Below are 22460 nucleotides of genomic sequence, written 5' to 3'. Positions count from 1 at the left end.
GCTACTTACTAGCCAGTGAAGCTAGGTGGGGCTGGATATGTAGCTCCTTCAGCAGTACAGCAGCTGGGAGGTGGATGGTGAGGTCACACCAGGCCTCCTCTGGCAGAAAGATGTAGGACCAGGCTGCTGAGCGAGCCCGGCGGTGGGGTGGCGTGGCTTGGAGAAGAACCTCTGCTGGCTGTGCAGTAGGGCTACTAGATGTAATGGTGCCTGAGAATAAAAACCAACATATCTTGATTAGAGAAGAGTTTTGGTGAGGTTGCAAATCTCTTCAGCAAAAAAAATACTGTCCCATTGGTACAGGTGGAATCAAAAGAACAGAAAGCACCTAGAGGGGCAAAGTTGTGGAGTCCCTCAGCATTGTCTGGCTCTGATGTCATCACTCTGGCTTTGAGGTTGCCGTCTGTTGCCTTTCCAGGACCTGAATCTAAGAACTTCATGATGGTAGACACCATGCTGCGTGCCGTGTTCACTATGGCTCTAGTGCTAGTCACCATGTTGTTACAGATCAACTGTACACCACCTACAGAAAGATAAAAATGAATCAAAAATCAGTAGTCAACAAATCAAACATTTGTTACATAAGGTTTCAAGAGATTAATTCATCTTGATGCAATAGTCATAGAAAAACACCTACAAAAACTACAAATTAAATCAAGCTGTGCACCAATGTTCAAACAATGGCTGGAAAGAGCAAGATTGCAATCCAGGAAATAAGGACAGTATAAAACAGGATTTTGTTTGACATAGGTTCATTCACATTTTTGTGAGACTTAAATTTATTTGTTGAAGCTGTAGTCAGTTAAGTACCAAAGACAGTGCAATAACGTTTTGTGTATACACCCACCCATGTCATGGAAGGCCTTGAGTGCCTCACTGGTATCCAGCACTCTGAGGATGAACCATAGGAGAGGTTCTGACAGCTGACAGGTGGAAAGAGACCCCTACAACATATTAGGAAAAAAAAAAAGTTTCGGCACTGCTGTGTATGACGAGTATTTTAATATTGCAGCAAGTCAAAATAGCAGCAGACTGATGCTCACCTGTCTGCCCATGTAACCACAGGCCATGTATGTGAGGATGGGTTGTAACATGACCTGGACTGAGGTGGCCCTCTTGCTGAGGGTGGTAAGGATGGTGAACAGGCCATCACCCACCGAGATGGCATCCAGGCCACCATGGAAGTTCTCATGTTTGGTCAGGTGGAGACCACTGGCCCCTGGAGAAGAGTGAAGAACATCACGTGGCGCACTATAGATTTTGTTTCCTGACGTGTAAAATGTTTCATTTTGTTAAACAAAGGAAATGCCATCACTACATTTAGATGGAAAAAAAAACAGAGTTCAGTGTCCTTAAGAGTATTGATGTTGTAGGTTCACCTGGTCTGATATGACTGGTAATTTGTGTTAACTACTAACATCAAGCAAATATTGTTGTATAACCTATACTACTATGCTGACTTCATGATCAGTCTCATCTTGTGAAACCATTACTACATTTTAACTATGAGATTACGGCTACATTTTTTTTAACCTCACTTCATTCATTGTGTCCAATAGGCCTACTATTGCACATTACTACATTACATTACATAAAGAATGGGGCTTTCATTTCATACAGTCCTATCTTTTAAGCTGCAGCAACTTGGGGGCAGATGTAAACCCTTTTTAAACCTGGAGAGGTTTGTGTCTACGTAACAATATTCTGTCCCTCTAGCTGCTAAATGCTAAATGTTCACCTATGTTTTTCTGCTGCTTGGTGCCAATTGTGTCTGTGTGATCTTTTTTCCTTAAAATCCAATGGCTGGTGCTGGACAAGAATGACAGGGATGGTGCAAGTGACCACCAGAACCACAAGTCTATAGGTCATTAAACAAAGGTAGGTAGGAGCTGACAATTTTCTTTTTTATATGCCCTTTAGCACTGACAGGAATAGCAAAATAAAAATAATTCTCTTTGGACTTGTCTTACCTATAATCATGGCCATGGCACTACTGTTGCACTGGCCAAGTGCTGACAAGATCTGGCTCATTATCTGCTGATTGGCCAGCACAAGGTCTGCTACACCCACAGGAGGACCCTGACTGGATGTGGATCCACCAGCCATGCTTTCTTTGCTGCCACAGACCTTCTCCTCATCTGACACACTGCTATCAGATGCTGCGCTCCCAGCCGGCGGCAGCCGTCCACTGAACTCTCTGTCTCCAGACAGGGGAAGCTGCACCAGCACGTTGACGAGTTTAAGGAGGTCGAACATCAGTTGATCACGCGTGGTCTCTCCACAGACAGCCTTTGCATCGCCTGGCCGGATAATGTTAGCAAACAGACCCCCGAAGCAAGCTCGGGCACCCACAGAGCTGTCTGAGCCACTACGGGAAACTACCTTTTCTGAGCAAGTGATGTAATGATGAACCAAGAATGTAATAGACTCGATGACAGAGGAGATAGTGGCCACTGATACCACTTCAAAGTTTTGCTCTAGAGTAAACTCCAGTAGCTTCACCTGGGCATCCAATGGACCCTGGCCTGATTGGAATGGACCCCTGAAGGATCAGGAAGAACCAGTTAGTTGCCAAAACCAAACCACATAATCCACTGATTATTCTTAATGTGTAAATAAATTCATTTTCAGAGAAGCGAAAGCATACCTCTCAGTAGAGAGGATGTGCATCAGTTTGAGCAGGAACTCGCTAAACATCTGGGGACTTGTAGAGGACAGGTGAACCTGCAGGCGGCTCAAAAACTCGTGCATGGCCTGGGTTGCAGTGGGTCCCACCTGCGAGCTGTGCTGACTCGTTCCATTGGTGCTGCTGCCTGACAGGAAGCGCACCAGGACATGGACCAGGGTGGGATCAGTCACCATCTGCTGAGCTGTGCTTTCTGGAGAGCCCATCGCGTTGCCAGAGCCTGGAAGTTCGAATAGAGGTGTTATATAAGTAATAAGTCCAAAGAATAACATAACATCACATTTTAACTAGGGCTGCCAATAGATTTAAATATTTAAAAACATGCAAAAAGATTGCAGGATTGCAAGATTTACAGTTAAAACACATTATTGCAAAGTAATCACACTATTTCTAATCTGGTTTAGTATACCAGTAGATAGTATTTTTTTCTTTTTTTTATTACTCTTAACATCTCAGCATCTTGGAAAGATCTGTGCTGCTTCATAACTTAGTTCACATTGCTGACAATAAATGCAAATAAATTAGCTCTTGTCAAGAGAAGCATCTAGTAGGGCTTTGAAACTGAATTTCCTATTCAATATACTTGTGTCTCATCTTTATCCATTTCTAATCATTTGTTTCTGCTTCTTTGTTGTGGTTCTTCTTTTGGCATTTTAGGCAGTTTTGAAGCTACAGGGTGTTTTACTGCCTCCGAAGGGAAAAAATATTTACTACGACTGCATTTCAGATTGTGCTTTCCACAGCTTTACTGGTGCTTTCATCGCTTCCCAAAGTATATAGTGGACTGAGGTCATATTCAAAGAATGTTTGCACCTTAATCATTCTTACAACAAATTAGTGGTCTTAGAAGAAGATCTAATCCATAACAAACATGTCAACAATAACTTTACGACAATGTTTTATCCAAGGTGTATGCTACAGACATAACATTTTAGTTCATGTTTTCTGATAAAAGAACAAACAACTTTTTCCTTTTATTACTGATCACACACATAAAAGAAATTTCAAGAGGACAACTGAAAGTTGTGATTTTATGGCTGTTACACAAGCAGCACACAAAATGAAACCAGTAAAGAATGAAGTAATACCGCAGGCTGGCATATTAGTCATCAATGTGAGAGAGTGCAGCACCAGACACCATGTTCTGAGGGAAGTGTTGGGGTACCATGCCAGCACCGTCAGGAAACTGCTGATGGATGCTGAGCACACACAAAGAAAAAATAAAAAAAACACATAAAGCAACTTAACACAGAAAACCTCTAACATTAACACTACAGAGAAGGATGGGTGGAGCTCTGACCTTGGTTAAGAGGGATGGTGGGCACTCGGCTGGCATTGAACAGAAAGATGTCTGATCCGCTATCTTCACTGCCACCAGAACATGTGTTGAGACTGAGAGTTAACCACAGCTGTAGCAAGGACTCCAGCTGAGAGCAAAAAAAAAATGTTTGTTTTATGTTTGTTTTCTACTTTATCAGTCTTATACTAATTCATACATCGTTCATACATACATAGTTTCCCAGTATTTACCAAATTTCCCCATCCATGATCCCTCTGTTTTCCTAGCCACAGAAATTCTTGACAGTTCAAATCCAGTGGGTGGTATTTTTAGTCATCCAGACTGACGAGCGCAGGTACAAATGGCTTGCACCAGCATGGTCTATGTGTGTAGGTTACAGCATCTACGTCCTGCAGTACTCTAAAAGAGTTTTTGGTCTAGCAGCTAGCCTCTCAAATCAGTCGATCAAGGCCTTCAAGTCGTTCTCCATTCCAGCGTTGATTACTTTTGAAGTTGTAACTCCTAAACTTTGCAACGGCCTTCCACATTTTTATTTATACATTGTCTGTCTTCTTTAATCTAGTTAGATTCTTGTGTGCGTTTTAATTTCACGAGTGTATGAACATAAAACATATAGTGGCTTTACAACACATTCCTAGTCCAACTGGACCATGGTCATTCATTTTTCACAGTATCTTTCATATCTGTTTCTATATGATGAAGCTAATGGATACCGAACTTCCCTCTGGATAAATGAACTATATCTCTAACTACAGCGGGTGTTCACCTGTACGTGGTGAACTTGGAGCATGGAGAAGAGCTTGTTGAAGCAGGCACTCAAAATGGGTATGGATGATGGCTGGATTATGAGGCTGCTGCCTGGAGGAGAGCCTCCACCATGGAGAGCTCTCAGGAGGGAGTCATCAGTCCCATTGGATGCCTGGCTCACTGGAAACCAGAAAGAAAACAATCTTACAGCTATGACACATATACTCTAATTTGGCTGTGAAATTGTAATCCAAGTGGTGCACTTATTTTTGCAATTTAGATATATAATTTTCTTGAATAATAAATAAAGTAAATATACTTTGTGTGAAACCCACTGATGTATTAAGTCATTTTTTGCAGAAATGTTCTGAGGGGTGGCACTTAATGTTTGCCAGTAGGTTGCAAGCAATTTGTGTTTTCTTTACAGGAAATCAAGTTAAAAGGCTTTCTGCTTTCTTTGGTAGTGTATGGTTACCTGTGGATGAACTTGAAGTGAGGGCTTGTAGAATCGAATCGGCCTGTAGAGTTGCCATCATTTTGAGCATCAGCTCAGCCTGCTGCTCCAGGCCCACTTCTAGTCTGGCGTCCAGTGCTGTGAAACGAAATTGCAAATTTTAGATGGAATAAACTGTCCAAAAATTCAATTATTTCAGAAATTAAAACAAATTAAGACAAAATGTAACACCTGCTTACCCTGTGATACGGAGACCGAAAGACCCTGTGATCCAGGCTTTTCGGCAGCAACTGGAGGTTTGGAGACAGGGATACCAACTCCACCAATGTATGGGTTGTACCCATACGTGCCATAGTCAGCGCCCCAGTAGTCATACCAGGTGCTACTTATAGGCTGAGAATAGACATGAGAAACATTTGTGACTTGTAAATTTATTCATTTCTGCATTTGCTTTCATTTACATGAGTTCAAAATTAGTCCGAAAAAAAAAAAAAAAAAAAACGACTTCACCTTCTCCTTATAGCCTCAAGCATAGCAAACTAAGGTTCTATTGAACCAAGGTCTAAGATCAAATACTGAAGAACAACAAATTACTTATTTAAACTGAAATACACTTGTAACTACAGAAAGTCAGTTTAAAAACATCTGGTCAGATCTCAGGGGAATAATATTTTGCTGGAACATTATATGTGTATTTCAAGCAAGGTATTTAAGATACACCGCAATGCATATATATATATATATATATATATATATATATATATATATATATATATATATATATATATATATATATATATATGAAAGAGAGAGAACAGGAGAATATGATAAACATACCTTAAACACTTTGGCAGCGAGTGGATCTTTTTCCAAATCAATATCTAAAGGATCAATATCAACATCCATCAGGTCTTGTAGCAAGTCAAAGTCTATGTCTTTATCTTTTTCCAAAGATGACAGAGGTGGAGCACCTTTGGATAATGAAAACAGCTTTAATATTGCCAAGCAAGCCCACTAGAAAAACATACAAGCAAGAAAATATCTTCCTTAGCACGTTACTAGGCAATTTTAACGCCGATCCAGCCAAAACTGTAGCTCCTGTGCTTTTATATTGGAAGGGGAATCCAGACACAAGACTTGGCACTGATGCAATTCAGTTTTTCTGTATGGGAACACCATTGAGTCCCAAGGGACAAATATTTACTAAACCACAACTTAGGTTTTTCCAATAAAAAGTCTATACACTAAAATAAGGTAAAACCTCCTAAAAGCTTCTGGAAGCATATGTCTGGAGTCCCACTCCAAAAAGCAGCACTGAGAATAACAACAATAATTAATATAATTCCTACTGTGGAGAGAAAACATGCAGCTATTAAAAAAGGAGAAAAAATAGAAAGAGTTCACATCATTTGTGTGGTGTTGAGGAAAGTGTGGAGGATTGATGGGGCTACCCACGCACTTTGGAATACTGAGGAGGTCCCGGTAGTACCTGCGATGATATCAGGCACCAGGGCCTCGTCAATGCTCTCTACCAGCGGGATGGGTGCTGGCTGGGGCATGGAGTCATCTGAATCTGCCCCTGCCGAAGAAGACGAAGCCCCAGCCTCTTCACCCACCACCACCTCGTCCATGCTGTCCAGAGAACCTGGAGACAGAAGTTCACCTGAGAAGACAACAGGATGAAGTTGAAGTACAACAAAAACACACCACTTTAAGGGTGTATGTAAAATGAATGTGAAATAAGAGGTAAAATCATATACCATAACAACACAGATTAGTCAACTTTGTAAAAGATTCTCTTAAAAACAAGAGACTGTCAAAACAAACAAATAGAATGTGCCTAAGTTCCTAAAATGATGGGATAGCAAACTGCAAGAAAACTTAATAACCTGCTAGGATGTCCTGAAGCATACAGGTGAGAGAATACTGTGCCCAGGCACCTCCCCAGGAGATGTCCCCTCGGTTAAAGTCTGTCCCGACAAGCAAGAGCAGCAGTCGCTCCAACTGCTGCTCAGACACCACCTCACACAGGTGGATAGTGGGTCTTGTGGCATTGGCTATCCTAGCTAGGACCTGAAAGGATAACAAAAGTATTTATGTAGAGTAGGTTCAGATTTGTTAACTTGGGACCATATGTCTATATTCTCAGTGTTTAATACCTTGCAGACAAAGAGCAGCAGGTCAGCGTGGCAGGTGAAGTCCATGGAAAGGAGGAAGAGGGCCAGCTTCTGCACCACAGAGATGCATCGTTCATGGGAAAGCGTGAAGGGAAGAGGTTCGACTTCTGGAGTTTCTTTGGCTGTTGTGGACTCCGTGTCCAATGTGGAGCGGGGCCATTCAGCCGTCCGCCGCAGACGGATCAGATCTTTAAAGTGCTACAAGAGAGATGCGGAATTAAAGTTCTGTTCCTGACATAATACCCTTAAAACATCTAATTTTACAAAACATTTATTTATTTTACTACCAGGCCACTACTTTTACTTATCACTTATGTTTTTTAAGTGTAGAAAGTCTGTCAGAAACAATCAAACTTCTGAAGCCTGATCTGAATGATTGTGTTACCTTCACAGTGAGCTCTGTACAGTGTTTAACAAGCTGCTCACCTTGGATGTGGCTTGTTTGAGCTTGGCCTGTTCCACTAGCAGCTTGTAGGAGGAGCCTTTGTTGCTCTGGATCTTCTCCTTTTCAATCTGCTCGACCAGAGCTTTCTGTTTTGCTTTTAATAGATTTAACTGCTACAATAAAAAGGGTACAATAAATATAAGCACTGCAAAACCATTTACTCCTGACAAGTTTAATTTTCTTGGGTTTCTAATAGGGATATGACAAGGAAAGGACAAGAAGCTGTATTTGATTATTTGGTTTTGGAATGAGACACATTTACCTGCTTGTGGTGTACAAGCTGCTTGCGTATCTTACGGGAGTACAGGCGATCCAGGCTGCTGCTGCCTTTAGCTGATCTGCTGGAGTTCTGAGACTGAAGGTTGTTATTTATGAAGCTCCACTGAATACCTGAATGATAAGAACACAGTTCATTACACGATGCATGGAAGAAGTGTGACCTGCCTATATATAGCTGGAGGTGCGTAGTATATTTAGTAAGTATGTTTTCAATGAGTCGGCTCAGTAGGTAGAGCAGGTTGTCCACGAACGGAAGGGTTAGTGGTCCGATCCCCCGAGTGTGCAATATGCCAAAGTGTCCTTGAGCAAGACACTGAACCCCAAGTTGCTTGCAACTGGCACTGGTGTGTGAATGTGTGTGTGCTTGTGTGAGGGAATGGGTGGATGTGTCTGACTGTAAAAGCACTTTGAGTACCTTTGAGTATGTAGAAAATCGCTATATAAGAGCAGGACCATTTACCATTTAAGAAAAAACATTATTATGTGAGAAAATTACCTGATATTAAAAAAATGCTTTAATAGAATGAGATCAGAACCAGATTTTTGGGTATTAGGTTAGGTTATTAGGTTATATACCTGTTGATGGTCTCTCCCTCTCTTTCCCTCCAAGGTGTTTCTTTCCACCTGAAGCCTCATCTTCAATACTGGCTACATAGTCCAGCAGTCTGGAAACCAACATCACTACCCAGCTGACCATGGGAATATCCAGAACACCTAGAAAACACACAATCAATCTTTTATCTCAAATAGACTCTGTCTTGTATTTCACTTCGGACAGATCTATCAGTTAAATGAATAAACCGATATTTCATTTATTTAGCATGAGGTGTCCTTCATTGTATTGAATTTTACACATGACTGTTTTACCTTCAGTCCTGCGCTGAGCAGCAGCTTGTGGCTGTTGCAGTGGAGAAAGCAGACTGTCCAAGAGGTTGAGGAGCCCCTCCAACACACCACTGTTACCCAAAGATCTTTGGCCAATGCAGGACAGGAGCATGAATACCCTGGGATAAAGAGGCAGCATTAATCACAGACTGAACCTAAACTTGAAACCCAATGGTGTCAAAATATCAAAAACACCTGGCAGTGCTGAAAGCAGTGTAAGTGAACACACAATCAACTACTGTGGGCAGAAAGGGTTCAAGGAGCCGCAGTTAAACTAATCTAGAATAGGTCTATCATTTCATGTGAATCTCCTGTGGTCCTATTACTGGGCATGATCACTTGTGGTAACTGTATGGCATTTGATGATCCCTACCTGTCCTGGGGAAAGATGAGGAGTTGTTCAGAGTTGTAGAGCTCCTGCAGTACATTAGATAGGAACTGGCCCCACCAGCGCTCGCTTCCACAGAGCTGCACTAACAGTAGGCCAGCATGAAGACGGATCTTTGGCGTCCCACTAATACAAAGGTGTTTGAAGAGCTCCTCACAGGCTTGGGCATGGAAGGTACTCTGGAGCACTGAGGGCACAGAATGGCCTAAAAATATACAAGCAAGTGAGCAAAGTTTGAATCAACAATTTTAGGTAATAAATCCCAACATCTGACAAAGTGTTATCTCCACAACAGAACCCTTAGTGGCCTTTAGCTCCCTGCTCACCATTGCTGGAGTGCAGCAGACTGAGCAGTGTGTCCAGCAGATAGCGGATGATGGTTCTCAGCTGCTCTGTGGAGGAGTTGTGAACAAGCTCCTGGGCCTCTGGAGCACTGGCTGCAGGAAGCGATTTGCGGCTAGCGCCAAGTGATACACGAAGCCGCTGGACGGCGTGGTGAGCCAGGTTCAGCTGCAGCTGTAGCTGGATGCAGTCCTGGTAAGCTGAGAAAACGCGTTGGTCCTCCTCTACTACCTTGTCTGGCTTCCGTAAGAAATACTGGGCATTGTTGGCACTATTGAGAGGTGGAAGGTCAATGTTCTGCAGAAGGGTCTCCAGCCGATGGCAAGCAAGATTGTATCTGGTGAACAAGAACATCCAAAGTAATTAGGTGGAGAAGAATCCTATCAGAACAGATTCATAAGCACAAAGCTAATATTCGTTACTAAAATGATTGTGCTCAACCAGTTTGATTTTGTTTTCAATACTATGGGCATGAAATACGTTGTGCATAGCAAAAGCAGAAGTCGTTTGGACGTTGTGTGCTCTGGTCTCCTCCAAAAAGAAGTATCTGATTACTTTGCAGCTAAAAGCGCCACCATCCAGTCTCAAACTCAGTTTATACAATGGATCAGATAAATAAGCTTGAGGAGTGTGCTGCACTGACCAAAAACAGGTAAGTTGTGGAATGAAAAGCAAAATTCTTTAAGAAAATCCAAAATATGGAATAAAACTGGGCTTTAATTCCTGTCTCACCTGCACTGGATGTCCTCTTGCAGTGCCACCATCATGGTCAAGTGTTGATCCACATCTGGCTGACTGGCAGCCTCACTCTCTCCCCGTAGAGGATCGTGCATCAGCTTAAGTTCGCTCTCCCATGGCAGGATGTAAGTGTGGCCATAATAGAAGCCCAGTGGGATCTTTGCTCGGGCATTGGTACTGCCATAGCGCCCAATCACAGTAATCTGAAACAGTAGGGTGAACAGAGAGGAGCCTCAAATAAGTCATGGAAGTTGAGCACTAATCTTCAGACGGGAGTTCAGCCATTCTGCATCTCTCCCAAGTGTAATAAAAACAAACAGACCTTCATGAACCTGCAGACAGGTGGTGGCAGTAGGTCGTGCAGAATAAGGGAGTGGGTGCTGATGTCGGTGGCCACCACCAGCCTGCGGCCGTCCACTTCCTCACCCAGAGTCCAAATGTCTATGGATAGAGAGGCCAGGTCGCCACAGGTCGGGATCAGAGCATCAGTCAGCAGAACTGGACGGCCAAAGTCCAGCGTGACAAAGCGACGAGCTCCTTGGAGTAAAGACAGAAGAAAGGTTATTTTGTTTATATTTAATAAATAAATGGACATTTATTTTAAAACAAATACATTTGTTTAAAATGTATTTGTTTTAATACCTGTAAGTAAGTAAGTTCCAGTTCTTTTCTTCAGTACATACATTTCTATACACATATGTATTCTTAAACAAAACTGAGGCAGTAAATGTGGAAACTTGCAAAATGACATACCAGAATGCATCCGCTCGATGATGATAGACTGGTGTGGAGGAGGCTGCAGGAAGTGGGATGCCTGGGAAATAGCCAAAGCCAGACCACTGCCCATAGGGCTCTGTAGCAAGAACAAACAAGTATTAAAGTCACATCTTAATATTTCACTTACTTTAGTAGCTAACACCAACGTTTTCTAACCAATAATCACTGGCTTTGAATTAGGGACGCCCAAAAATTTATATCACACCATATTTTTTGTTAGTTCAGGTGAAAGCATTTTATGACAGTTTTGCAGTATGAATGCATACCCCAACCAAAAATGTTGTAAAACACAATTCAAAATCTTTTTGCTCGGTTGGGAAAGAGTGGGAAAGAGCCACCAGCATGTTACTGGTGATGACACTGGTGTTTCATCCCCACCTTCTTTAGAGACATTTTTTGATTTGAGGAAACTGAAATCAATGACTATTCAGAGCTGCTAATACAGTTAAAAACTCTGGAGTTAATGGATGTTAAATGAGACGCATTATTCTGCCCATACCAGCTCTTGGTGCTGTACTCAGCCCTATGTAATAGAAGAGCAACACATCATTAAATCAGGGGTAGGTCTAAACAAGTCAAACAAGGAGATGAATGTTACTAACTGGTTTGTTTTTCTGTGTGTTCTTGTGTGCAGCCAGGTTGACAGGCCCTGCATCCATCATGGAGCCAGGAAACAGGTGAGCCAGTTCAGCACTAAAGGCCGCAGACACTGCTTCATTGGGCGGTGTAAGAGGAGGGGTCATGAAGAGTGGTGTGGTTTTGGGTGTTGGTGGGATGACATCAGAAGGGTGAATGAAGAAGCCTGGAGCAGAGGAGGGGTTTGAAGGCACAGAGTTGTGGATGGGCCCCACGCCAGAAGTCGTTGCAGCTGCAGAGGTAGTCTGATGCAGCTTGGCCTCAAGCTTGGCCTTCTGTTTTCAGCACAGACAAAGACGTAAGATGTTACCAACCAGAAGATAAAAAGAGTGCAATAAGAGCATCTTAGAAAAACCTGAACAGAAATGTGACACCTGGACACACAAGACAATGCTATACTATGAACACTTTCCAATACATGAACTTAAAAACGGTATCTGCATCTGTATTCTTGTATTTTATTCACTTAAGTACTTCTATGAGTTGTTGTTTTTGTTCTCAGAGTAAATCCAGGGGGACTGGCTAGGACTAGGATCAAACCATTTGCAGTTGTTAAGTTTGTTTGTTAGGGGCAGAGAAAATTCTGTTCATTGTGATGTGACAAAACCTCTACTTAATTCCAAGCGATAGCTGGTCGTGCAGCTGATCGAGATTTGATATATTGAACAGAAAATTTAGTTCCAGGAACTGGTACTCAAAGTGGGTAAGGAAAAGCAGGAACAAAAACCCTAATCTAAAATCTATGACAGTGACTACACAATCAAAAGGGTCTATGCAAGAGTGACTCAGTCTTGTACCTGCTGCTGCAGCTTCAGCAGCTGCTGCTGTTTCTCCTGCAGGACCTGTAGCTGCTGCTCTGCTGACACCATGGCATGAGACAGTGACTGGAGTGCCACCTGGGCTGCAGAACTCAGAGCAGTAGAAGCTTCACCAACTGGTCCTGTTGACAGGCCACCCACCGCTGGGGTGACTCCAAATGTACTAACTAGGATTCAAGTGTACAACTTCAGTGAATGACTAGTTGTCACACAAACTTGAGCCAAAGTAGGGTTAAAATTTAAGGTGGTTTACCAGTGAACATGCTGGCATCATCTCGTTCCACCCGTGTGCCATCACTGGTGGAGATACAAGTAAAGTGCAAAGGCTCCACCTCCAAGAGTCCTGTTAATGCTGTGAAGCTGCCCTCTGCTGCTGCACAGCTGCTCACTTTTCCATTCCCTGCATGGCAGCCAACATCCAAAACACAAACTCAGTTTAATTAAACATGAATATTCTACATGGACAAGTTTAAAATAAAAAAGCTTAAAATAAAATTAAAATATGGCTACTAACAGAGTATTATTACTGCATTCACATATTATGAAATGCCCAAACAATTTCTGATCCAAAGATGAAGTAAAGTAAAATCTTACGGCAGTGCAGTCCATGCCGAAAGAAAAGAAAAAAGTGACAGATTTTGGATTAGGTTTGTGGCACGCATATTAGAGCTGCGTAGGAAACCTTTTCATCTTTTCACTTAATGTAACATGACTTAACGCAATCTAATTTCTCGACACCAAATAACGTCTCCGCGTTATTTGGTATCTACCGCACTATTATAACAAGACAACAGCCAAGTTTAATGTGGCTTATTGATAATTAATGTTAATGAGTTTAAGAGCCGATACAATTGTCTGTCTATTCTAATTGGGAGCAGTGTTGCAAGATTAGCAGACAGAAATGGACAAACATAGCAGTTAATAAACAAAGTACTGAATTTTGAATGACTTTAAAGAGGACACGAAACATTAAACATCTATGATTATGATAATTTAAAGAAGGGTTCTCACACTAAAAAGATTAAGTTTTAACACTGATGGCAAAATCCAGCCATTTAAGTTTCACTGTTAAAACACAGGGCGTCGCCACTGGCTCAAACTCACCCTTTCTGCCTCGTCCTCTGACATATTTTCTCCTCAACTGCATCTTTTTCAATGGCGGCCAAAGCCACAGACATATTCAATCACGTAGGGAGAGACGTAAAATACAGATAGTGGAGAGTACGCCCCAAAATGTGTCAAACACATTTAAAAAGCTGGTTTTCAAAATGTTTTATTTAAGTATTATGTTTTAAATATGTACACATATACTATGTTGGTGTCTGTTCCATTGTTTTATGTCCTCTTTTAAAACAGAAGATTGAGAAGGCTCTCATGTTTTGTTAATCAGGGTTATACCTGAGAGAATGTCAGAGAGGTCAATCTCATCTGACTGGACTCCGATGCTGCTGTTGAAGGCATTTTTACAAGATGAACCACTGACCTCCAGGTCAAAGAGCACCGGATCAAATGGGGAGCTGTACAGACCATACCTGGAGAGAAGGGGACATCAGGAAGAGGGGAGAAGAGACTTGTTTTTAGGGTTAAACACCAAAGAAATAAGGAAAATTAAGGAAAATACAAATTAAGACAACAGTCAGCAGTTGAAACTGGGGTTACTTTAACAGTGTTTACATCAACTTGCTACTACCAAAAATAGTTCAAGTGAACAAAATGATGTTTGTAAAAGCTGTAATCCATTCTTGAACTGAATGACTGGAGCTGTACCTGGTCTGCAGCAGTGCCTCCAGTGGAGTGAGGCGGTCCTGCAGTTGTCGAGAGATGGCGGTAAGTAGGGAGGCGCAGGCAGTACTGCAGCCAGCTAGGTCCTCCTCCTTCACATAGTTCAGCAGCACAAAGTACCAGAAGACAGAGCCTGGAAGCACAAAGAAGACAAAGGTGGGCTTAGAAAATGAATACTAGCGAGTATCTGGTGCTTTGTTTTGTACTCTGGCTTAGTTACTCACCACCAGTTGCTGCTGAAGGCAAATAAGGCATATTGTCTAGCAGAGCCTTCAGAAGGCTCACACCAAACCCCTGTTGACTTGGGTCTCCTTTCCCATTGCTAAAGTAAGAAAAAATACGTAAACCAGGAGTGCACAGACGATCAAGAAAGAACACTGATCTTTCTGCTTCAGGAATTTCATCACCTGTTAATCATAATTTTGCTTACGTTTCGACTGTACTCGTATCAATTTATTGGCAAGTTCCTGAACTTAAATGTTAACACTGCACAGGAGATGGTATTAATTCAGGACCAAGTCAGGAACTCTCAGGGGGAAGGGATAAATGTTACTGCTGGTTTACAACATGCAATCAGCATGTAAAACAGGGTATGTATTTTGGAAAGTACTCTTGTTTGGATGTATGTATTTGAAATATACAGGCAATGTCTGTGCAATGAGTCTGATTGTCCTGTAAACTGTTAATTGTATGCACAGATAAACTTAGTTATTTCCCAATTGAATTACATTTTATTTATATAGCATCAATAACAATACAAATTATGTTTAAACATGTATTTTCAATATTCAATAGCCCGATATTCAAAATGATTCTCAAATAAATAGATAAAACAAATAGAATAAGCAACAGTGGAAAATACGGCACGTGGACCCAAAGCCTTATGCGTTTACATGTTTGTTAAGAGGAATACAAGCAATTTTGCTGAAGTAGGTAAATTTTCTTACCTGATACAAAGTGCAAGAAATCGAGCACATTTGTGTGCTATGCTCCGTCCAGCCTCAAAGAAACACACTCGCACAATATCTGTTAGCCTCATTCGGGTTTTCACCAGCAAGCCCTCTTTTCCTTCTTTTAAGCTAAAAATAAGGCAGAAAGTGTATCACGTAAATTTGTAAAACGTTTTAGTCGAAGCAATGCACATCCTAGATGGTGAAAGTGATACCTGCAGGGTCCGTTGGTGAAAACACCTGCCAGCCAGCATAAGATGTCCAGGGTGAGGCTTTGGGCATGCTCAGTGGCTGGGCTGCCCTCCGTCTGCCGACAAAGCGCATCCAGCAGCTTCTCGTGGAAGTCTGGAAACTGCAGCATAGCGCAGCGTTGGACCCTGAAAAGCACAGAATGGTGGAGGCAGCCCAATTTAAAGTTAATATGTGCACAAAATCCATCTAGGAAGACATCAACATCGTCAATCTCTGATATTATTTCTGCATGTGTGCTACTGCTGTGTTGAAACTTTCTCATGATGTGGCAGTGAACACACCGTCAGCAGCACATTAGCAGTAATCTGACCTTTCTTTGGGTAGGGATGTCTTCTTGAACCTTCTGATTGTGACTGAAACTTCCTGCAGTAGATCACAGCCTCGCAGGTTTTCTACCTTCTTTGATGGTGCAGATGTCTCTGTTTTCACTGCAGAGACCTTCTCCTATACACACAGATTAAAAAGAAGCAAACAATGTTACCATCTGTTGTTGGGAGGGCTCATCATTAAATATTTTTGTGTATTACATGAAGTCATACGTTGAAAAAACAAACAAAAATTTTACTTTTCATAGACATAGTGTGTAATGGGCTCAGTTCATGAAGAATAGTGCATCTGAGAATTAAATATTGTGTATGCAAGTGAATATTTCCCTCTACAGAATGATATTCTCTCTTTTCCCAAAACCTCCTCACAACTAGACAAACACAAGGAGCAATTTTGGAACTAGATATGTAAGAACTTAACTTGATTGAGTTTAAGGTGTCATACTAACTTTAAGTGTGGAATACGTTCTTGGATAAGGTACTGAATTTCATTCCTCATCACTTTGACTGGGAGCAGATTAGGATGGAAGGCCAATGAGGCCTCTAAAATTCCTAGGAAGAGTATGTTTCTACCTTAGAGGCCTGAGCCCGTTGCAGCAGGGTGGACAGCGAGTGGGCTTTGGCACCCTGGGGCTTGACACTGGGCATTCTCAACACAGGCCTGGGACTGTCCTCCATGCCCTTGTCACTCACTGCTTTAATGTGAACCAGGAAGGAGCGGTATTTCCCTCCTGCCATGCCTGCAATTGAGACAGGAAGAGGACAACTCAGAAATTCTGACATAAAGTACTTATGCGAGTGGCTGTACAATTCAATACATTGAATATTCTCATCCTGAGCACAACACTCTCAACTTCATTCAGTATCAAACGTATCCAGAAGTGGAAAACCATCCCTCCAATGAAGCATTCATCTATGTTGTATATGACAACAGTGAGCTCAAGCCTATGTATATTTTTTCATAGCAACTGAAAGCTACATGGATCACACATATATCACTACTGCTGACACAAATAGTTACACTCTGGTTATACACTTGTAGGGCTGGCTTTTCCTGGCTTTGCTTCTTTTTTCTTACCAGACATTTTGATTCTGTCAACAAACATGGGGTCAGAGGATAAGAGGCAGGTTGGAATCTGTGGGGGCTGAACGCTACCAAACAAAGGAACAGAGACATCAGCCCCTGTCTCGCCCTGAGCTTGCTCTGTATTCACTGGAATGGATTTGAGGAGGAACCCTCTGTCTTGAGGAATAAATCTCTTAGTCTCTGGCTTTCAATCAGAGTACCTGTAAACAGACTAGTCATGATTTAGTCTCACTGTTATTACCTTTGACCAGCTTTGGGCTGGTGAGGCTAAGCATGCCAGCATGGCCAGAGAGGTCCAGCCCACTGGCAAGCCACACTGGACCACACAAGATGTCCTCCTTATGGTCCTCTAGGAAGGGACACAACATGGAGCCTGTAATGAAAAAGAAACTACCATAGTCAGGGTGAACTGAAGTTATTCAGTAACACTAAGCAGAAAGCTGAATATCACCTAAAAGATTAATAGAAATTAGCGTTCAGCTAGCACAGTGCTTTTAGCACAGCTAATAGACAACTAAAAAGCGCAGAATGCCAAACACATTTATTTAGATGATGTGACCCTGCGGACGTTTGATAGTTTTTCATGCAAGGTGTCAACCACCACAAAAAACAGTTCTAATTAATTTAAGAAGTAACACAGATTATTCATAAAGTTAAATTCTGTGTGAGTGGTAGCACAATTCAAATCCCTTTTTTACCCGATGTCTCCTCTATGTCCATAAACTGTATGTCCTCTGTGAAGTCATGGAGCTGAGGTTGGCCATTTCTCTCACCATTGGCGTGGAGGATGTTTGAAAGAGGAAAGGAAATCTGTCTGTCCACTGCTGTCTCTGTTTAAGAGATGAGAAGCAAAATTTAGATGCAGATAGTTTCACCACTCATTTCAGGTCTACATGGTACGAACAAATGACATACAAATGAAGGAAAAACATTGAAAACATAGAACAAAGCTGTCCCTGATTAAAATACTGTGACTGCAGGAGGCAATCTATAATTCCAAAATCAGAAGCTTTCATAACAAAAATTTGACATTGCAACAGCATCCTCACCGCTGACTTTTCCCAGCCCAGGTGCTTTGTTCTTCAATAAAGTGACCTGAATCTGAGGAATGTTGACGATACTGGCATTCAGGACAAACTTGAAGTCCACGTGGCCCACCATGCAGGCCTTGGGCAGAACCAGCTCAAACACATGTTCATCCCAGCTGGAACTGCAGAATCAACACATCATCATTATAAATAGAACCTTTTAATGCATTTGCATCAATGGGCAGTGATTCAAATAATACATTTTTAAAGCTACACATGCAAATGCTCCCAAAATGACTTGCAAAGGAGCTTAAATATCTGTTGAATAATTGAGGAGGATCGTGAAGTGTGAATCCACCAAAAACTTGAAGAATGTAGACAACTACCATAATACATTGTTTCTGTTTTTCTCTTTTGCCCAATTAATAGACATGTCTCTACAATTGTGTGGAATAATAAAAGGTAAATTTAAAATTCTAAACTCTGTTAAATATGATAATTCTGAAATAATGCAATTTATGTGCACTCTGTACTGGTATCTCCCAACAACTGAATTACCATCCAAATATACCAAACAATGGCCAATGGAAGATATGGTTTAAGAACTGCAAAGATGAGAAGCAAACAAGAACACTGTATGATGTTTGAGTGTGCTGGGCAGTTTGTCTCAATATAATTTAGCAGAATTTGCTGCACAGATAGTGATAATGGCTTAGAGTCAAATACAACAAAGACTGAAAGAAAAGACAACAGAGACTCATTCCAACAACATTACTGTGTATTTTCACTTCATTTCTTCTTCTCCATAATGTCTCTACATTAGCAAAAGACAGCTCAAAAAATAGAATTACAGCTGCATAGTTACATCAGATGACTGTCTATTATTAATTAAGGGTGTTTTTGAAGAACTTATGCCACTTATGGAATTATGGGAACACAATGAGGTTGACCTTTTGGATATAAAATGTCACTGCATCATTTATCCCTGTAAACACTAGTGTGAAATATGACAATTAGGTTATGTAGTCTTGAGTTATAATCAAAAACATGTTTTGTGACCTTTGACTGGTCATTACCAAATTCTAATCAGGTCATCATTTAGACCAATTTAATGATTAAGCCAAATTTGAAGGAAGTCCCTCAAAACGTTCATGTGATACTGGCTTCACAAGAATGGTCTATTTGGAGATACAGATGTATGGATAATGTTGAACAAATTCCTTTTTTGATAGAAGGAGAATGCTACCTGTCACTCTGAAGCTTCCAGGTACGGGTGTGCTGGGCTGCATCTCCGTGGTGCTGTTGGTGAAGGTGCTGTGGGTGGCGGCGCTGTTGCTGCTCTTGCTGCACCTCCACCCAACATGGTGGCACTGTTGCTGAAAAGCGTGGTGTCAATGTCTCAAAGCGTGTCAGCTCCACAAGGGACATCAGACTCTCTGTTGTCAGCTGTTGGTCCACAAGGAGGTCCACTCCTGCACAAAGGTCAGTTGGAGTACAATCGTATTTGTCAATGACCACATTGTCAATATGTTAATGTGGACAATTAATCAGCAAGTGTGTTTGTTTTCTACCTGTGATCCCAGGGCTAGAAGGGTTTGAGGAGGGCTTTGCCCCCTCAAGCAGCAGTTCAGCCCCTTTAGAAAGGGGGCCATCAATAAACATGTCCCCATCATCTATATCATCACACGCACCTCCAATTTGAAGGAAATGAAGTTCTCCACCTTTAGAGGAGTACAAAAACAAATCGACGTTGATGTATAGATGTTGAGAAATTAATTATTGTGCCAAAGAACTTAAACATGCCGATTTCTTTTTCTCTCTTACAACATTAGAGTAAATGGTCATGACGAGTGATGAGATTGCAAGAGTTCCGAAACTTATCCCATGAACATTATACTTTGCCACCTTACAGTAAATTGCTTCACCAAGCTGAGGGATTTATTTCTTATTATCTACTTCCCTTCTTGATCAAGCAGAAATGCATGAAGAAATTAATAAGAAGAAACAATAACACTAAAAAGTTGGTTGGGAACTACAAAGAAACAGCAATACTGGAATAAATACTATGATAAATTTTACATACACCATCAAGCAGCAAGAAAAACTGACTATAGCACTCAACACTATTTCATCTTTTAAAACTGCAGTGTCCAGAAATTATTCAGGTTTAAGAAAAAAATACAAAAACAAACTCTAACTTGTTTTGGAGTAGAAACCAGTGGGTTTGGATCTGGATTTAGAATAATGGATGAAGTCATAATTGTGGTCTTTTAAAGGGATTACTGGCAGTAAGAAAGTAGAAAAACACCACAGGCAAGTTCAACCTATCATACCAAAACCAAAAATGTAATAAAGTAAAAAATGTATTAAATGCACAATGAAAACGATAATACCATAAAGATAGCCTCTATGGTGCCGTCTGCAGGGGAATGTGAAGTTGCACTTACCTTTGGTGCAGGCACAAAGGCGGTCGGTCCCAGAACAATAGGTAACCGAGACAAAGGGGTCTGTGTCCTCTGCTGACCCGTCCTTTTTAGGTGGCTCCACCTTGGCCAGGACTTCCAATGTGGACAGATCCAGAATCATAATATACCCAGCCTGGGTGGTGACCACCAGGTGGCCCAGGCCTGCCACCTCTGACCGCTTGCTCTCTTTATGGCCAGAGGTGGAGGGACTGGTGACAGTAGCACTGCTGCTGGTTGTGGCTGCGCCACATGCAGTCCCAGTTACAGAGTCAGCACAGCCTGCTGGGCCAGTTCCAAACCCAGTTGAGCCGTTTTTTGGGCCCGAAGCAAGAGTCTCCTCAGGAGTCTCTTCACTGTCATCCTCCCTACTGTCCAGCACATCTGGAGGAAGCAATATTAGAGAGGTGATGGCATCACGAGGGTCCCAGATCTGTTGCACCTTGATAGGTTCCTCATCCAAAGTAACAATGCGGGTGGAATAGTTGAGCTTGTAGAGTGCAAGATACCCCCCTCCACTCCCACCACTTGGAGACCTCGGATGTTGCTGCTGCTGGTCCCCTGGGGGTAGGATGAGGGGTGTCTCAGGCGGAGACGCCCCTGGATGATGGCCTTCAACCCCATTGGCCACTGGGTGTAGGGGGTCTCCTTTGCGCTGGCTACAGAGAGCTGAATGCAGGCGGTTGAGATTGTTAAGAGCCTCCACTTGGTTTGTAGCACTCAGAGACTCAGAGTCACATGGCTGCAGACCAACCAGAAGGTGCACACCATCCCAGCAGGGTGTAATTGAGTCCACATAAAGATTCTCATCCTCCAGCTGTTTGGGTAGTCTCAGGCACTGCACCAATGCTCCAGGCCTAGGTGGAGTAGAGACAGATGCTGCAGCCAGTGTGCTCCATTTGTCCATGTGACCATCCAACCCTGCCAGATTAGTTGCTGCATCAGCAAACTGCTGAATATAAGTGATAGGAGGATCCTGAAGAAGAAGTTGCTCATGCGTGTCAAACTCCATTTCAATTATCTGTGGCACAGTGAAGCCTTCATCATGGAGCCCCTTGCTCATTAAGTTGTTCATCTGAGCAAACACCTGTCCTGAGGACTTGTCATCCACCTCTCTGATACTGTACAGTAAAAGCACTGGTATAGTCCTGCGTACAGCTGGCAGAGCAGAGGGGCTTGGAGGCTGGGAACCTGTTAGGCTTGAAAAGCCCTGTTCCTGGGTTGCTGTCTGAGGGTCACAAGTCTCTATCTCCATGGGGCCCTGCTCTTGTAAAGGCCCAGTGTTGAAAGGCTCAGAGCCATGAGTCCTAAGCGGGCTATCTGCGGTCCTTCGTGATGTAGCAGAGGCTGTGGGTAGGGGACCAGCCATGGGGGTGCTGGATGCTGAGCGGTAGCTGAGTAGGCCTCCGGCCAGCAGGCACGGAAAGGGAATGTTGTGGTGGTCAACGACCTTATCTTTTGTTTTGGCCTGGCTGTGGGCCTTGGTTTGGTTTAGTGAGGGGTTGGCGCCCAGCTCCTCCAGGTCCTTCACTGTGTCCTCCAGCACACTGGCCACTACTTCCCACTGGAGCTTCTCAGGCTGCTGGAGCACACTCAGAGCCGTCACTCCTAGGTTCACATCCATACTTTCCCACTGAGATGGCTGACCTAAAACAGAAGCAAGGAGTGAGGATTTCCCTGTACACTCTACAATATGACACAAGTAATGCAAAACCTATTTTAATGAGGTGGGAAGTATAAAAAAGCAGAATTAGAAAGCAGCAGCAGCCTGAAAAAAAAAAAAAAAAAAAAAACTCTTACCTGTTACAGACTCTGATCGGGAATGCTCATCACTGTCTGAATCCTCCAACTGGTCATCACTGGAAGAGATGTGGTTAAAATTTATAAAACACCAACTGAGA

General features: G+C 42.3%; 1 protein-coding gene across 8 annotated transcripts in view; it reads right to left on the bottom strand.

The window, feature by feature from the left end:
• birc6 (baculoviral IAP repeat containing 6) overlaps positions 1-22460 on the bottom strand; it is an 84881-nt gene that overhangs the window by 51136 nt on the left and 11285 nt on the right. For 2 of the 8 annotated variants that reach the window (XM_047603704.1, XM_047603708.1), the window contains exons 9-49: positions 22360-22418; positions 20545-22206; positions 19669-19818; positions 19344-19569; positions 18119-18279; positions 17768-17899; positions 17311-17442; positions 16556-16722; positions 15967-16100; positions 15620-15781; positions 15402-15533; positions 14679-14776; positions 14440-14587; positions 14071-14204; positions 12926-13072; positions 12652-12839; positions 11821-12129; positions 11195-11294; positions 10764-10978; positions 10436-10644; positions 9688-10040; positions 9347-9566; positions 8956-9092; positions 8665-8802; positions 8072-8199; positions 7791-7922; positions 7347-7562; positions 7077-7260; positions 6647-6850; positions 6025-6158; positions 5427-5580; positions 5209-5325; positions 4753-4913; positions 3987-4113; positions 3775-3885; positions 2648-2906; positions 1971-2542; positions 1044-1219; positions 848-944; positions 329-523; positions 10-210 (exon numbers count right to left, since the gene is read on the bottom strand). In XM_047603704.1, the coding sequence (XP_047459660.1) occupies positions 10-210; positions 329-523; positions 848-944; positions 1044-1219; positions 1971-2542; positions 2648-2906; positions 3775-3885; positions 3987-4113; positions 4753-4913; positions 5209-5325; positions 5427-5580; positions 6025-6158; positions 6647-6850; positions 7077-7260; positions 7347-7562; positions 7791-7922; positions 8072-8199; positions 8665-8802; positions 8956-9092; positions 9347-9566; positions 9688-10040; positions 10436-10644; positions 10764-10978; positions 11195-11294; positions 11821-12129; positions 12652-12839; positions 12926-13072; positions 14071-14204; positions 14440-14587; positions 14679-14776; positions 15402-15533; positions 15620-15781; positions 15967-16100; positions 16556-16722; positions 17311-17442; positions 17768-17899; positions 18119-18279; positions 19344-19569; positions 19669-19818; positions 20545-22206; positions 22360-22418 (8681 nt within the window). The remainder of the gene's footprint in view (positions 1-9; positions 211-328; positions 524-847; positions 945-1043; positions 1220-1970; positions 2543-2647; positions 2907-3774; positions 3886-3986; positions 4114-4752; positions 4914-5208; positions 5326-5426; positions 5581-6024; positions 6159-6646; positions 6851-7076; positions 7261-7346; positions 7563-7790; positions 7923-8071; positions 8200-8664; positions 8803-8955; positions 9093-9346; positions 9567-9687; positions 10041-10435; positions 10645-10763; positions 10979-11194; positions 11295-11820; positions 12130-12651; positions 12840-12925; positions 13073-14070; positions 14205-14439; positions 14588-14678; positions 14777-15401; positions 15534-15619; positions 15782-15966; positions 16101-16555; positions 16723-17310; positions 17443-17767; positions 17900-18118; positions 18280-19343; positions 19570-19668; positions 19819-20544; positions 22207-22359; positions 22419-22460) is intronic. The other 6 variants (XM_047603707.1, XM_047603709.1, XM_047603710.1 and 3 more) reach the window with 5 other exon arrangements.

The sequence above is a fragment of the Mugil cephalus genome, chromosome 13 (assembly GCF_022458985.1).
Source record: "Mugil cephalus isolate CIBA_MC_2020 chromosome 13, CIBA_Mcephalus_1.1, whole genome shotgun sequence".
NCBI lineage: Eukaryota > Metazoa > Chordata > Actinopteri > Mugiliformes > Mugilidae > Mugil > Mugil cephalus.
Note: the sequence above shows the minus strand (reverse complement) of the source record. Positions and strands in the feature narration are given on the sequence as shown.